The sequence below is a fragment of the Trachypithecus francoisi genome, unplaced genomic scaffold, assembly GCF_009764315.1.
Source record: "Trachypithecus francoisi isolate TF-2019V2 unplaced genomic scaffold, Tfra_2.0 Lachesis_group15, whole genome shotgun sequence".
NCBI classification, from domain to species: domain Eukaryota; kingdom Metazoa; phylum Chordata; class Mammalia; order Primates; family Cercopithecidae; genus Trachypithecus; species Trachypithecus francoisi.
Window position 1 is genome coordinate 107,471,878 of NW_022681460.1, and position 15,039 is coordinate 107,486,916.

The following is a 15,039-nucleotide window of genomic DNA, read 5'->3' on the forward strand; positions in this document are numbered from 1 at the left end:
AAGAGGCTCAGAGAAGTTATGTAACATGCCCATGGTCCCACTCTGGGTCAGATTGGGAATGAGAGTGCCAAGCTCTGTACCTAGATTCTACCCTGCTTCTCCTGATAACATCTAAAGATATTTAACCAGTGCCATTTTTTTTTTTTACCTGTCATAGCAACCTCCAATTCTGCCAAAATCTGAGGCTGAAACCCTAGTCCTAAAAAGAATATCAGACACATGGGTCTTTGATGCTCAGAGATATCCTGTTCCTGTCCAACATATCCTAAGTTGGGATAAATCATTCATTTTGGCTCTCCAGGACTGGACACTCTTTGATGACCAGGGTCTTTAAAATAATAAAATAGCCATGGTATTGTGTAATAAAGGTCTTTAGTTTATCCTGAAAGCCAAGGACCATTTATTGCAGAGAATACATGGGAGTGAGAAGCATAGTTCTCAGGCTCCTAAGGAAATAAGAGACAGTACCCATGTCTTCAAATTAAATGTGAATCTTAGGAAAACAGAACTGGTATTGACAAAACAGCTCAGTCACACTGTCATCTGAAAAGACAATTTTGAAGCCACCGAAACATGTTATTGGAGTTTGCTCCAGGCGCAGGTCTCAAACAAGAGCACACTCAAAGTCTGTAATATTGTACAGGCTTGGGTCTGCTGAGATCCTCCCTCCCCAGGGTGAAATGAGTAATTCCTTTCTGCAATAGCAATCTGTTTAGAAAAGAGGCCAGTGTGGCTGGGCATGCCTGGGGGATGCCTTCTGGGCTTCTAGCCCTTACAAATTTTGGTCTCGAGTCTGACATGCCTGTTTTTGAGCTCTGGCTACTGTTTCTCAGCCACAGTGACCTTCAGTAAGCGACTTGCCTCAGATTCTGCTTCTGTAACATGGGATGATAACACTTCATAAGTGGTGGGGAGGGCCAAGATTCGTTGACATTGTGCATGGAAAGGGCTTAAAATATAGTCTGACATTCAATGAGCAAAAGTTACGATTTTTGAGATTTTTTCCTGATTCTCATTTAGATGTAACTCTTCACCCTATTTTTAGACACGGCAACCTTCAACTATTTTGCCCAACTTTCAACGTAAGTACATGAGGCATAAACCCTCCTCAAAGGAAAAGAACTCTGTTGTTCTGTAATCCATCATCTCATGGCTGCTTGGAAGAAAAGAGAGAGGGAGGAGATCTGGAGAAGGGTCACAGCAGAGGAAGGGAGTAAGAAAACACATAAGAGCAGAGAGGTTCAATGGTCAGCTTGACCTCCTTCCACTTGTAAACAGAATGGAGGGTGAACTCTTGTCAAGTCCAGAGGCCAGGTCTTAACTGATCTGTTTATCTAAGCTAGAGGGCAGCCATGAAGAAACCAACCTTTGTGAGAATTCTAAGCCATTGGCCAAGAGATCCTCTCGGGCAGCAGTCCCCAAACTTTTTGGTACCAGTTTTGTAGAAGACAATTTTTCCATGGACATGGTGGGGCAGGGAGGATGGTTTCAGGATGAAATAGTTGCACCTCAGATAATCAAGCATTAGATTCTCATAAGGAGCACACAGTCCAGATCCCTGGCGCGTGCAGTTCGCAATAGGCTTTGCGCTCCTCTGAGACTCTAATGCCTTTGCTGATCTGACAGGAGGCAGAGCTAAAGTGGTCATGCTCATTCACCCACCACTCACCTTTTGCTGTACAGCTCAGTTCCCAACAGGCTACAGACTGGCACTGATTTGTGGCCTGGGGGTTGGGTACCCCTGTTTTTGGAGACAGCCGGAGACTGGGGAAACAGCCTGGACTTTAACATCAGGCAGACAAGACATGGGTGAGGACCTCAACTGCATTCCCAAGTCAAAGCATCGTCAACCTCTTTGTCCCTTTATTGGTGGGATTCTAACAGCATTTAAAAGGTTGATGTGGTAACAAAACAAGATGGTAACCAAAAGAGGGCCTAGAATGGTCTTTGGACCACGGGAGACCTTAACCAATGACAGCACACCTCAACTTTTCTTCTCCCGGACACCCAACAATTCTAAAAGTACTTTCTTTTGTCAAAGAGAGGGATAGCCACACCCAAACACACAGAGTCCGTAGGGACATGAACCAAGAGTTGGCTAGCACACCGGGTTGGGCAACAGTGTGGGTGTCAGGCCTTCCTAAGTTCTGTCCATGAAGGTGCAAATTGGTGCAAGCTCTTTGTAGGGTAATTGATCAATGTCCACATCTTAAATCCATGTACCTTTTAACCATTCACACCCAGAGGCACACAGAGATGGACAGCAATCTTTGTACCTAGCTCTGTACTGCAGCCTGATGGTAAATATCAACAGCGCAAGATTAAACCCAGAGATAACCTAAATGCCATCATTAGGATACTTCTGTACATAAAAATGCACACACACACACACAAAATAATGAGTTGAACCCCTAAATATGATAAAGAATAATCTCTGAGATATAAAGGGGGTGCCAAAGTGGATGTTTAAATTTCAATTCTGTAATTTTGAGAATGGAAATTGTGAGTAGTCATAAGATATAAAGACTGAATTAGAGACAGATGATAGAGATAGAGGGAGATAAAGATAGAGATAGAGGACAAGCAGGCATATGCTTGCATTTGCATAAAACACTTCTGGAAGGAAATATAAGGTATTAGTAACTCACTTCTGGCAGAGAGACTAAGAATTTGGGTTGTGGGTGTTAGGACATGTTAGTTTTCATTTTATATCCTTTTCCAATGTCTGACTTTTAAAACCCCAAGCCTGAATTGCTGTTTTTCCCTATGCCTTAGTGATTTCATCAGCTTCAAAATCAAAACTGTCATGGAAAGGGTTAAGAACAGGACACCATCACCAACCAATATCTTATCTTCCTAAAAGTATTAAGGAAATTTGGAGGCACAGTTAACACTCCAGTGGGAAGCGGCTGAAGCCAAAGAAGAAACTGGCTCTTTAAATAGTTCTTTTCCCTGTCAGTCGAGCCTCCAGCTCAGGAACCTAGCTGGAGCACCCACATTCCTTCTCCCATCAGGGCCTAGAGCTAGTGGGAAAGTGGTGGGAGCCTTTTCAACAGACTGCAGAAGCATTAAAAATAGAAGTTAAGTTGCTATTGGAGATACATGGAGAATTCGCCACTTGCAAATCTCTAATGATAATATGTCAAGAGTAAAATACCTTGTCAGGAACAGTATCTAATATAATACAGTATTGGCTCTGTCAGCAATGTGATCCATGATATGTTTGGAGGCCTACATGAAATAGAAATTCAGCAGAAAAAAAAGCCTACAGGGACTCATCTCAGCCCGTGGGGAACTGAAAGGATGACCTGGTAAGTCTTCTGTCTGCATTTTACTGAGCTCTGGTTGGGAGCTCTGGGTGCATCCTCCTTCCCTTTTACAGATTCTGCACTTTGTGTTAAATCATGTGCATATATTAGATGTTCTTGCAGGCCACCAGATGGATGGATGGTTTCTCTTACCCAAAAGTACTTAGTTTCTCGAAGAAATAATGGCCTCTACAATGTCCTTAGAATGATATTAAGCATCGCGAATACATATGTCAAAGAAAAGTTAGAGCTATTCCATGTACAGCACTATCCTATGGGGAATGACTTAGGTATCTCCCAACAGTAACATTTTGTGCAAATACGGGATCCTGGATATGGGGTGGGGAGAACCATAGTTCTGACCCACTTTGAGGTTAAATTCATTACATAGGAAATTGAGAAACTGGGGTCAAGACAGAGTACACCCAATAAACGTAGGAGGAGGCAGAGACAATTTGAAGTAACTTGTCGTAGACCATGTTCTGCTGCTGTAGATCAGGAAAGGATAACTCAAAAGCAGCATCTCCTTTTGGCCAAAGAGAGATAAGCATACAGATGTAATTGTTTGTAACAAAAAACAAGATAACTCCTTTATGATTCCTGTACTTACCCAATACCAGTTCAGAATATAAATCCTAAAACTTCCCTCAGGATCAGCCACAAAGCCCACCTGCTTCAGCCTCTAATGGCTGTCTTTCCTTTAAAATCCTACCCCGAGATTGTGTGCCATGCAAACACTCCTGGAGGAAACAAAGTAGACAGTTAACCAGTCCGCCATCCATTCACATTCTCCAAACTCGGGCACCCATTGCCATTCAAATACTCTAGGAATTATCTAAGGCAGATTTCTGACGTTTGCCCAAGTTCAGGAATCCTTCCTTTGCTGATGCTGCCTCCATTCATGGAAAAAATGAAGGCAATGTGGATGGAACTCCTCACATTATCTCTTGACTTGAAAATTTCTCTGCATCCTCCTACATTCACCCTTCCTTCTCTTCTATTTCAAAATTGATGTACTTCCAAATGTCAGCAAAATAATTTCTGAGTTACCCAAAATTTAAAACAACCCAAATGCCCATGCATAGGTAAATGGAGAAATAAACTGTGACAGATCCACGCAATGAAACAGTACTCAGCAATGAAAAGGAAGGCGCTACAGCCACATGCAACAATATGGATGAATGCAAAAAAAAAAAAAAAAAAAAAAAAAGATACTGAGTAAAAGAAGCCAAAGAGAGCACATAATGTTTGATGTTACTGATATAAAATTCTAGAAACTGCAAATTAAGCTATCGCAAAATAAGCAGACCCATTGGTTTCCTGGGAACGAGGCAAGGAGGAGGAGGGGAGGATCATAAAAGAGCAAGAAAAGACTTTGGGATAACGGACATATTCATTATCTGGATACCAGTAATGGTTGTGCATGTAAGTACATTTGTAAAAATGTATCAACGTGTATACTTTAAATATACACAGTTTATTGTATGTCAACAAAGCTGTTAAAAAATGGTTTCTTCCTTCCTAGACTACCTACTGTATCTGAATACTCTTGGTCCTATTCCTTCTTATCTCCTATAAAACACTTCATCCCTTTCTTTCCTGCACCATTATTCCCTATCTCTTGCTTTCTGTCTTTTGCACCCCATATAGGGACCCTGTTGGCATAAATTAGTGAATCTAAATCAACTATCCTATCAACTGATTTCTCTGACCTCTTTGCTTCTCAGATGCAATCTCTTTTTTCTCCTTATCACTCCAAATATTTATAATGGGCAATGCCCGCCCACTCCAACATATCCCATTTATTCCTCAACTCTTGTCCCTTCTGCATCTCCCTCCACTACTCTAGCAGAGCTGCTTTCTTCTAGATCTTTGAAGATGTCCAAACTGTCACTTCAATAATGTCTTCTCAGTTTATTCCCTCCAGGCTCTATAGCCCAACATTCAATTGGTTGAACGTCCAATCTGAACATCCCACTGATGTCTTATTCAATAGTTCCTCTTCCTTCAAACCCCACCCCGTGAGCTCTCCAGTGTTCTGTGCTTGTCTTTCTCTTCACTCCCTACTCTTGATGAACACCAATTCAAGCTTTTTTATACAAACGGCTCACCATGCTACCTTTACCTCTGATCAGGTTCTGTCTACTTAGTTTCTTTAACGATTTGTTCTGAAGGCATCTTATCATGAACTCTGATGAAATGGTCTTCATTCCATGTATTTGGATATAAAGATCCTCGGTGACCCCAGGGCTGGGACACCCAGTACCAGCCTCAGCCACTGAATGAAGATAACGCCACACAAGCCAGGAATGGAGACTGATTCCCATGAGAGGGCTTATGTAGGATAAATCCAAGAGCTTTTCACAAGTGGTGACTGGAGACTGAACTTCCAGGACAAAGCCAGAGAGTGGAGGTGAGGATGAGGAAGCCAACCCAGGATGGCCTCCCATTAGAAGCTGATGGACATGTTCCAAAAACCAGGCTGTGTCCATCCTCTGCCTGGACTTTTTATCACACGGGCCAACACACTTCCTACTGAGTTTTCTCTTTCCTGTCACCAGAAGACTCTCAAAGGTATAACCTTCTGACTATGATTTTGAAAATGTTTTCTCTTACTGTCATCACGATAGATAAAAGCTGTGAAAACCTATACGATAGAATTTGGCACATTATCGTAATTAACAGAAAACATATCCTATATTCTCCAAAGGCTCTCCAAGGAAAGAGAGCTTGTCTGCACATCAGATTATCTCGCTGCAGTGCCTGGGGCACTGTGGTCACCCAACATGCTATTTAAATTCAATTGTGTTGATCTCTAAAGTGTTCTTTTTGCAGGGTAAAGATGTGGAGCATCTCACCTCCCCAACTAGATTAAATTTTCTTTAAGCTAGGCATCACTAACCCTTTCTTTTTATGTTTCATTTCATAACTCCTCTGACTTAAACTCTTCTTAAAGCTTTTAAAAAGCATTGCTTGTAACATGGAATTTCAACCCCTTATCAGACCCACCAGGCCCGTAGGATGTTGAATCCCTGCTCATTCCTCCCAGTTCATCTTTTGCCACATCACCTTCAAATCCCCTTCACCATGCCCGAAACATACTGGCCTCTTCTTAGGACTTTGAATGAGCCCAGATCTTTCTACCTTTACGACCTTTGAGTGTGGTATTCCCTCTGCCTGGGATGCTTTGTTTTATCACCTTAAGGACCATCTGCTTAAGAAATGCTCCCAGACTACACGTCTGCAGGTAGCACCTCTGTTCTTTTTAAATTTCCCTATGGTACCCATATTTTCCTTAAGACATCTATCGCACATGCTATTTGCCACATGCTCAGTTTCTGCCTCTCATACTAAGTTACAAGAAGGAAAGATCATTTTGTTTGGTTCAACCATGCCAGCTAGTATGAGTCCCGGCCCTAGTAGAAGATTCGTACATATTTGTGAATAAATAAATGAATACATAAAATTTCCACAGCAGTTAGCTTAATAAATAATGTCTGATTGCATCTTTTTTCAAAATCTGAAAATAACCTATCCAGGCATTACTACTATTGATTAACACAAAATGGCCAACAAACAGTAAACAACAACCCCATCGCTACTACCTGGTAGTCAACGCAAAAGCAGCAAACACCTGCTGATCCAGCAAACTCATTTAACAGACCCATGCCTAAGGTACAGCAACTAAACACAAAAAAATCAGTAGCAGGAGTGTTCAGAAGAACCAGAATGTGGAGACAACCCAAATATCCATCAATGGACTAATGAATAAATAAGCATGGTCTATCCATACAGTGGGATACCCAGCATGAACGAACCTAGACAACACTGTGCTAAGAGAAAGAAGCCAGACACAAAAAACTATCTCTAAGGCAGATTGGTGGTTGCCAGGGACTGGGGAGAGGGAGAATGGGGAGAGTCTGCTTAATAGGTAGAGGGTTTCTTTTTCGGGTGGTAGCAACATTCTCAAACTAGATAATGGTGGTGGTTTTGCACTACCTGGTGAATATACTGAATACCATTGAAATTTGTACACGAATAAAATGGTTAAAATGGGTAAGCTTTATGTTGTATGTATTTTACCACAATAAATTTAAAAGGGAGGAAGACAACTAAAAATTTCAGAACGTATACTATTTTTTTTAAAGAAACCTTCAAAACTAGCCTCCAAATGAATGAGGTGGCAAGTAGCCAAGTTAGTCAGTGGTTGCTTTTATCATAGGAAATGTATCACGCTTTAAACCCATAAACTTCTTCACAAATACTGGCTTTCCAGAGGTCTTGGGACAGGAGGAAGAGGCAGAATTGCCTTACGCTTAAAAAATGTTCCAGACAAGAGGTTTCAGGTGCCCAAGCTTCTAAAAAATTCTGCAGAAAAAGGTTCCAAATGCATGTTCCATATAGGTGTTGTGGTATGCATGATTACTTTATGTGGCACACAAATGAACATTATTTAATTTTACTGTAATTATTTTTCTTAGAGTTATATTTGATTAATGGTCAAAACACCAGTTTTCATTTACGGTGATGATAAAATGTCTGTGTTGTTCACATGCCTGTTTCTAATCTATTTAATCATTTGTATGCAATAAAATTTACTCTGTATGGTGTATAAAGTCACATAACCATCACCATTAAGATACAGGACAGTTCCCTTATTCATTCAAATTCTCTCACCCTGCCCATTTCTAGCCCCTGCTCTTTGGTCCACCAATAAAAATGAAGAAACCAGGGACAAACACTGCAATCTGGATGAGTCTCAAATGCATGAGGCTAAGGTAAAGAAGCCAGGTTCAGAGCTTTGAGGTATGAATGAGGAGTAGCTGCAAAGGGGCACAAGATTTGTATTTAGGCTGATGGGAATGTTCTGAAATTAGATGATGGCAATCATCGCACGACTCTGTAAATATGCTAAGAATCAGTGAATTGTACAACTAAAAATATACTAATTTTATGGTATGTAAATTATAACTCCACAAATACTTTATTTTTGTTTATTCAGAGACAGAGTTTCACTCTGTCGCCTAGGCTGGAGTTCAGTGGAGCAATCTTAGCTCACTGCAGCCTCAAACTCCTGGGCTCAAGCCATCCTCCCACCTCAGCCTTCCAAGTAGCTGGGACTACAGGCAGGCACCATCACACTCAACTAAATTTTAAATTTCTTGTAGAGATGAGGTCTCACTTTGTTGCCCAGGCTATTCTCAAACTCTTGGCTTCAAATGAACCTCCCACCTCAGCCTCCCAAAGTACTGGGATTACAGGCATGAGCCACCATACCCAGCTTCCATAAAGACTTAAAAAAAAATTATCTTCCATCAAAAAAATTTTTTTTTCACACACAAAAAGATATTTCATTGGGATCGCCTTCTAGAAAGGCAAAACTACAGGAATAGAAAATTGATAAATGTGCCCCTTTACAAATAAATGAAGTTAATGAGAAAATACTTTGATTTAAATGAACGCTAAGAATGAATGCATGGAGATGAGGTAAACTTCAGAAAGCTGGTATGATGAGCGTGGGCTTAGGGACTGATCTCTTTGCCAGAGTTCCTGGGTAGATGGGGGTGCGCCCCTGCTACCATTCCCAGGGCTGGGGCACCTGCCCCAGGGCAGGTTTGTATAACCTCCCACCCGCAGCAAACACGTCCACTTACTGTGGCGGTGCCGGAGACGGTCTGAGCGCTCGTGTCCGCCGGGCTCTGCTCGGAGTGCGTCTGGGCGGGAGGGTACAGGTTTAATGTGTGCTCGGGAACCGTGGTCTGGCCTGTGTACTCTGGCGCGGGGTGGGGATGAGGGGCCGTGTATTCCGCGGGGATACCGTTTTGCGGGGGAGCAAACTGGGCCGAAGCGTAAGGCTGAGCCATTGTGTCAGGGGCAGCGGCTGCTTCCTGATTACCCTGAAAAATGAAAAAGGTGGAGAGAGGGAGAGAACATCATGAGAAGCCACACTTCAGAAACCTTCCTCCCAGATCCCAGGACGGTCGTGCACTGTGTACTTTCTAGGGGTCACCATGGTGCCACCAGCCTGAGATGGACCAATCTATGGTCATCTTCACCGGACCCCATAAGGAAACAGTAACCATCACTTCTCCCCATTTTACAGATGCAGAAACCGAGGCTTGGAAAAAATAGTCACTTTTCCCAAGCCACCCAGCCTAATATTCAAAGACCAGGAGGGTCTGTGGCTTACTAGATTGGAATTTTTTTTTTTTTCTGGCAGATCCTTTTTATTTCATTCCCATTTTGGAAGCTGTGAGCATTTAGTTGTCCGCAGTGACAGCAGAACCTTGATTTGATACTTAAAGTGCCAAGAGAGATTAAATTGAACGTGTGTGTTCTTGAGAGGAGAGACAATTTATGTAAGCATTTGAATTTAATCAAAGTTTTATGTGACTTGGCTCACATAATGGAAAGAGGGAGTATCCTTTTAATGGTCCCAGTGTCTGTGTGGTTGTGTTATGTTGTGTGTGTGTGTGTATGTGTGTGTATGTGTGTGTGTGTGATGTCCCCAGTGCCAAAATAAAGCAGCTGATAAAAATTCAGGGCCTAATTTGGACAAAGATTGTTCTCTCTGACATCCTCATTTTAAGCATTTCTGAAAAATATTGGATTTAACTCTTAGTCTCATTAGTCCATCCCTCTCCCTCCCTGCCTTACTTTTTTATGAGCACGGATTATTATATAACAATTCATTCTTCAGATCTAGGCAAAACATGCAGTATGACAATTACAACCAACTCAGAAGAATTTTAAAAACACACACAACAAAAACCTGAATTCAAATGCTTCCATTTCAGGAAACATCTCTCTGTCTACCTCCTCCTCCGCAGTCCTACCACGACACACACACACACACACACACACACACACACACACACACACACGCACACACGGCGTAAGAAATTGTAACCCAAAGGTCCAAATTTTCCATGGTCTCAGTAGATGGGATCAAACCGTCAGAAAGACAGAGAGAGGAAAAAAACTTGGCAATTAAGCACACGAAATAGCTGCCTCTCCCATTGTCTCTGGTAAATTAGATGTGACTTTAGCCCTCGTATAATGATACTAGGGCAAAAATATCAGAATTGCTCCTTATCTCTTTGGTACTCGCCACCAACATCCGAAATCCTCTTTCTCTAAAGCAATCTGAGTGCAGCAAAAACATGATGACAGAAAGGAGGGAAGAAAAAAATAAGTTTGTTCTCAGAGCAGCACACAGAACTGGTGCATTTGTTTAGAAGGGACCTTAATTAGAATGTTAAAGATGACACTTGGAAGAGAACTAAGCTTAGGATAAGTTTAAACATTTTACAAGTAAAAACATTCCCATCAGGCTCTTCCCTCCTCCAGACAAATTTCTCCAAATGTCTGTGCCATTGGAAACAAAAGGACACAAACGTTTCTTTCTCTTTCTAACATTTTCCCATAGCACTGGGGCCATGGAGGGTGTGCCTATGCTGAGGCTGAGTTGCTATCCATGAGCAGTTAACCCTGCCCATCCTTGGGAAGCCACAGAACACATGCACTGATATTGCTGGTCTGTCATCACTCCTGTTTCTTCAACAAGACCCCAGTTTCCTTCTGGGGGACAGTCCCACTCTCAGCCTGTATGGTGCAGATACAGTTGAACCCAGCTCCTGGTCACTGCGGGATGAGCCACAGGACACCAGCCTGGCCAATCAGAAGGTCCCACTGAAACAGTCCCATGGATTTGGGTTCATGCACATCTATTGAGTGAGTCCATTAGTGCATTAAGGCCTAGCCATACCACTGAGTCCCAGTCACCCTGGGGTTTTGCTGTAGTTTTGGGGAAGAAGTTCTCTTTCCACTCTGGCAGCTGTAAAAACAACATAAGCCTGGAGCTGCCAAGAACTGACACTTAGGCTGGGCATGTTGCCCCATGCTTGTAATTCTAGCACTTTGGGAGGCCAAAGCAGGTGGAATACTTGAGATCAGGAGTTCAAGATCAGACTGGGCAACATGGTGAAGCCCCATCTCTACTAAAAATACATAAATTAGCTGGGTGTGGTGGCACATGCCTGTAATCTTAGCTACTCAGGAGGCTGAGGCAGGAGAATCACTTGAATGTTGGAGGTGGAAGTTGCAGCGAGCTGAGAGTGCACCACTGCACTCCAGCCTGGGCCACAGAGCAAGATTCTGTCACAACAACAACAACAATAGAATTGTCACTTGAAGGGGACCTGCCTACAGGTGAGGCCAAACTAGAGGAAAATGAAGAGAAGAAACTGAGGAATAGAGAGGTTTCTACTGAGTCCCAGTGACATCATTTGAGTCTTGAATCCAGCTTTACCCGCAGTTAGCACCACCCCTGTTTTGTTTTAGTTACACAAGTCAGTAAACGTCCTATATTTTAACAGCTTTACTTAAATATCATTAACATAAAAATTATTTATGTAAGGTGTATAACTTGATGTTTTGACATATGTATACATTGTGAAGTGACCACATTCCAGGTAATTAGCATATCCATCACTTCTACATTTCCATTTGTGTGTGTGTGTGTGTGTGTGTGTGTGTGTGGTGAGATTTAATTTAAGATCTATCCTCTTAGCACATTTCCAGTATATAATACAGTATTTTTAACTCTTGTTCCCATGCTGTACTTAAATCTCCAGAACGTATCTGTCTTGCAAAACTGACACTTTGTACCCTTTATCTCATTTTTTAAACTACTTTTTCTGTTACTTACAACCAAAAGGGTCTTGACTAATTAAAAAAAACAAAAACAAAAAACTTCTGCTGCTTTATAACTAAACTAGTGTCTTTTCTTTTTCTAGGCTGCTCAGGGAACATATCCTTCTGTACAGAAATTTCATAGCGATGCCACTTCTTTATGGGTGATGAAAAGCCCCAGAAATGTGGGGATCTTGGGAACCATCTGATGAGAAATTCATTGTGCCCGAGGCAGCTTCTGCTTAAAGGTCTGTTTCTGTCTCCCCAACCTTCTACCTGGCCCATCTCTGAATTGAAAGATAGACTTGTGTCAACTCTTACAGGGAAGCACAGAATAATCACACAAGCAGTGGTATGGACAATGATCATATGAAGACAAAGGCTTCCCTCCTCCACCTCCAGCAGAAGATACTTTCACCAGGAACATATATAACCCTGGGGCTTTTCATCAGTACAGAGCAACCTCAGGAAAAGTGGCCCATTCCTACTAGTTCCTGCAAAAAAGCCAAGGCTCCTTGTAGACTTGGAGCTATCTCTGTATGGAACAGAGAAGGGTCATGCCCTCCAGAAGCTTATGGTAAGTTAAGGGAGAAGAGCTCCATCCTCTCAACTCCATCAAGTCTTCACATTCACTGCCCCTCAGCTTGGAAAGCCTCACCTACCCACTTGCCCAGCTAGTCCTTTCTCTTCCTTCAATCCGCATCAAGAGTCCCTCCTCCAGCAGGCTTTCCTTGATGCTGAAACCCAGTCAGTTGCCCATTCCCTCTACTCCACTGCAGCTGGATGGCCATAGCTCACACAGCTCCAAGTACTGCCATGGCCTGTTTATTTGTCTGTGAACTCCTTGAAAACAGGACACTCTGCCACATTCCCTGTCCCATCTCCGTGGTCCAACAGCATATTAGCTGCAAAGTGGACATTTATAAATGTCTGCCAAGTGAATATGTGCTTGAAAAATGACCTCTGGGCTCTGTAAAGCCTAGTCTGGCTGCAGGAGATAGGGTAGGGGGATGAAGAGAGGACCTCCTAGCAAATGACTCATGAGGCAAACCTGGCCCAAATTTTGTTTTTGTAAATAAAGTTTTATTGGAACACAGCCATGCTCATTTGTTTACTGTCTGTAGCTGCTTTTGTACTACAAATGCAGAGTTGGATAGTTGTGACAGAAACTGCCTAGCCCACCAAGCCTGAATGATCTATTATCTTGTCCTTTGTGGAAAATGTTTTCTAATAGCTGTGGCAGAATGTCATTAGATATGGGGTCACCAGTTAAGAAGCCATTATTGTATAAATAGTTTGGGCAGAAAATAAAGCAGGCAGTGAAGCAGAAAGAGAAAGGGGCTGTATTCTCTCTAAACCAAAGAGGGGTGATAGCTAGTCTTGGAGACTGGCAATATTGGAAATGGTGCAAAAACAGTGAGTCAGAATCTTTTGGGGAATTTACTTTCCATTAGCAGGTCTTTGACCTGTAAACACACATACACACAGGCTTTAAATCTGCATAAGTGGGCTTATGATCAGAAGGTTCATGATGGCCTCAGACTTCCATGAAAAGCAGCCCCTTCTCCTCACTGGTCCTCAGAAGAAAACCTAATAGGTGGCAGGCACTGTGCTGGGCGCCTCATACCGGCAGTTCTTCCAGAGTGGTGACTGCTCCCCACAGGACATAAGGCAATGACAGGAGACAGTTTTGATGATCACAAATGAGGGAGGATGTGCTACTGCCATCTAGTGGGTGGAGGCCAGGGATGCTGCTAAACATCCTACAGTGTACAGGACTGCCCTGAACCACAAAGGACTGTCCCGCCCCAAATGTTAATAGTGCCAAGGTCTAGAATCCCCACTTTGCATGCAATGCATCTCTAATCTCAATTTACCTTGTCATCAAAGATGCTCCAGACCAGAGCTGGGAATAATTATTCAAGGTCACAGCCACAGATAGTTCTTAGGGAAGCCAAGAGTTAAACCAAGGCATCTCTCATCTAGCAAGAGAATCACCTGGTGGGGAGTTCACTTCATTCATTCATTCATTATTTTTATTTTTATTTTTTTGAGACAGACTTTTGCTCCTGTTACCCAAGCTGGAGTGCAATGGTGGGATCTTGGCTCACTGTAACCTCTGCCTACCAGGTTCAAGCAATTCTCCTGCTTCAGCCTCCTGAGTAGCTGGGATTACAGGTGCCCACCACCAGGACCGGCTAATTTCTTGTATTTTTAGTAGAGATAGGGTTTTACTATGTTGGCCAGGTTGGTCTCAAACTCCTGCCTCAAGTGATCCACCCGCCTTGGTCTCCCAAAGTGCTGGGATTACAGACATGAGCCACCGCGCCTGTCCACTTCCCATTCTTAAATAAGCAACTCCCTCTCTATCATATACACCATGGACCTGTGTTTTAGCTGTTGGTGTGTTACTCCCTGTGAGGAAGCCAGGGACTAGGGTATTTGATTCAAAGATGCCAGCAATTCCAATGGACAGGTTAGGTTGGTGACCATTCAAAAGGAGTGGGCCAGCAGCCTAGGAAACTTCTGCACTACCTCAAGCCTGAGGCCTGACTTTGAAATGCTTTGAGGCTATCCGAGGAAAGGCAAGGACCAGCTGGGGGCATCACACGTGCCAATGCAAACCACCCACCTCTATCATGAGTTGTGCAATTCTGGCAAACACAGAGCACCATGCTCTAGGGTAGCCAAGGAGCCTGCAGTTAGCATCCAGGAACACGGGGCTCCAGATTTCATCCTGTACCTAGAGTTCTCAAACAGATGTTGGTGGGACCCCCCTACAGTAACTTATTAACACTGACAGCCGTTCCAGAGAGATCCTAATTAATATTCCCAACATTTGCACTTTAGGCTAATTACAGCTAATATTTAATTAAGACCATTGTACTTCCTATGGAATTATTTTTCACCTTCAAATGGCTCCAGAGATGTCTCTGTTTCCTCCCTAGTGACGTTCCTGGATTCTTAGCTTTGCTGAAATGTATTTTCTGGAAAAATATATTGACATTAAGGGCACCTTTTCAACTCCAGGTCACAG

The 15,039-nt window shown here is 42.8% G+C and overlaps 1 protein-coding gene across 9 annotated transcripts in view; it reads right to left on the reverse strand.

The window, feature by feature from the left end:
- RBFOX1 (RNA binding fox-1 homolog 1) overlaps positions 1-15,039 on the reverse strand; it is a 2,535,170-nt gene that overhangs the window by 184,608 nt on the left and 2,335,523 nt on the right. For all 9 annotated transcript variants that reach the window (XM_033235808.1, XM_033235804.1, XM_033235807.1 and 6 more), the window contains one exon: positions 8,963-9,205. In XM_033235808.1, coding sequence (XP_033091699.1) covers positions 8,963-9,205 — 243 coding nt within the window. The remainder of the gene's footprint in view (positions 1-8,962; positions 9,206-15,039) is intronic.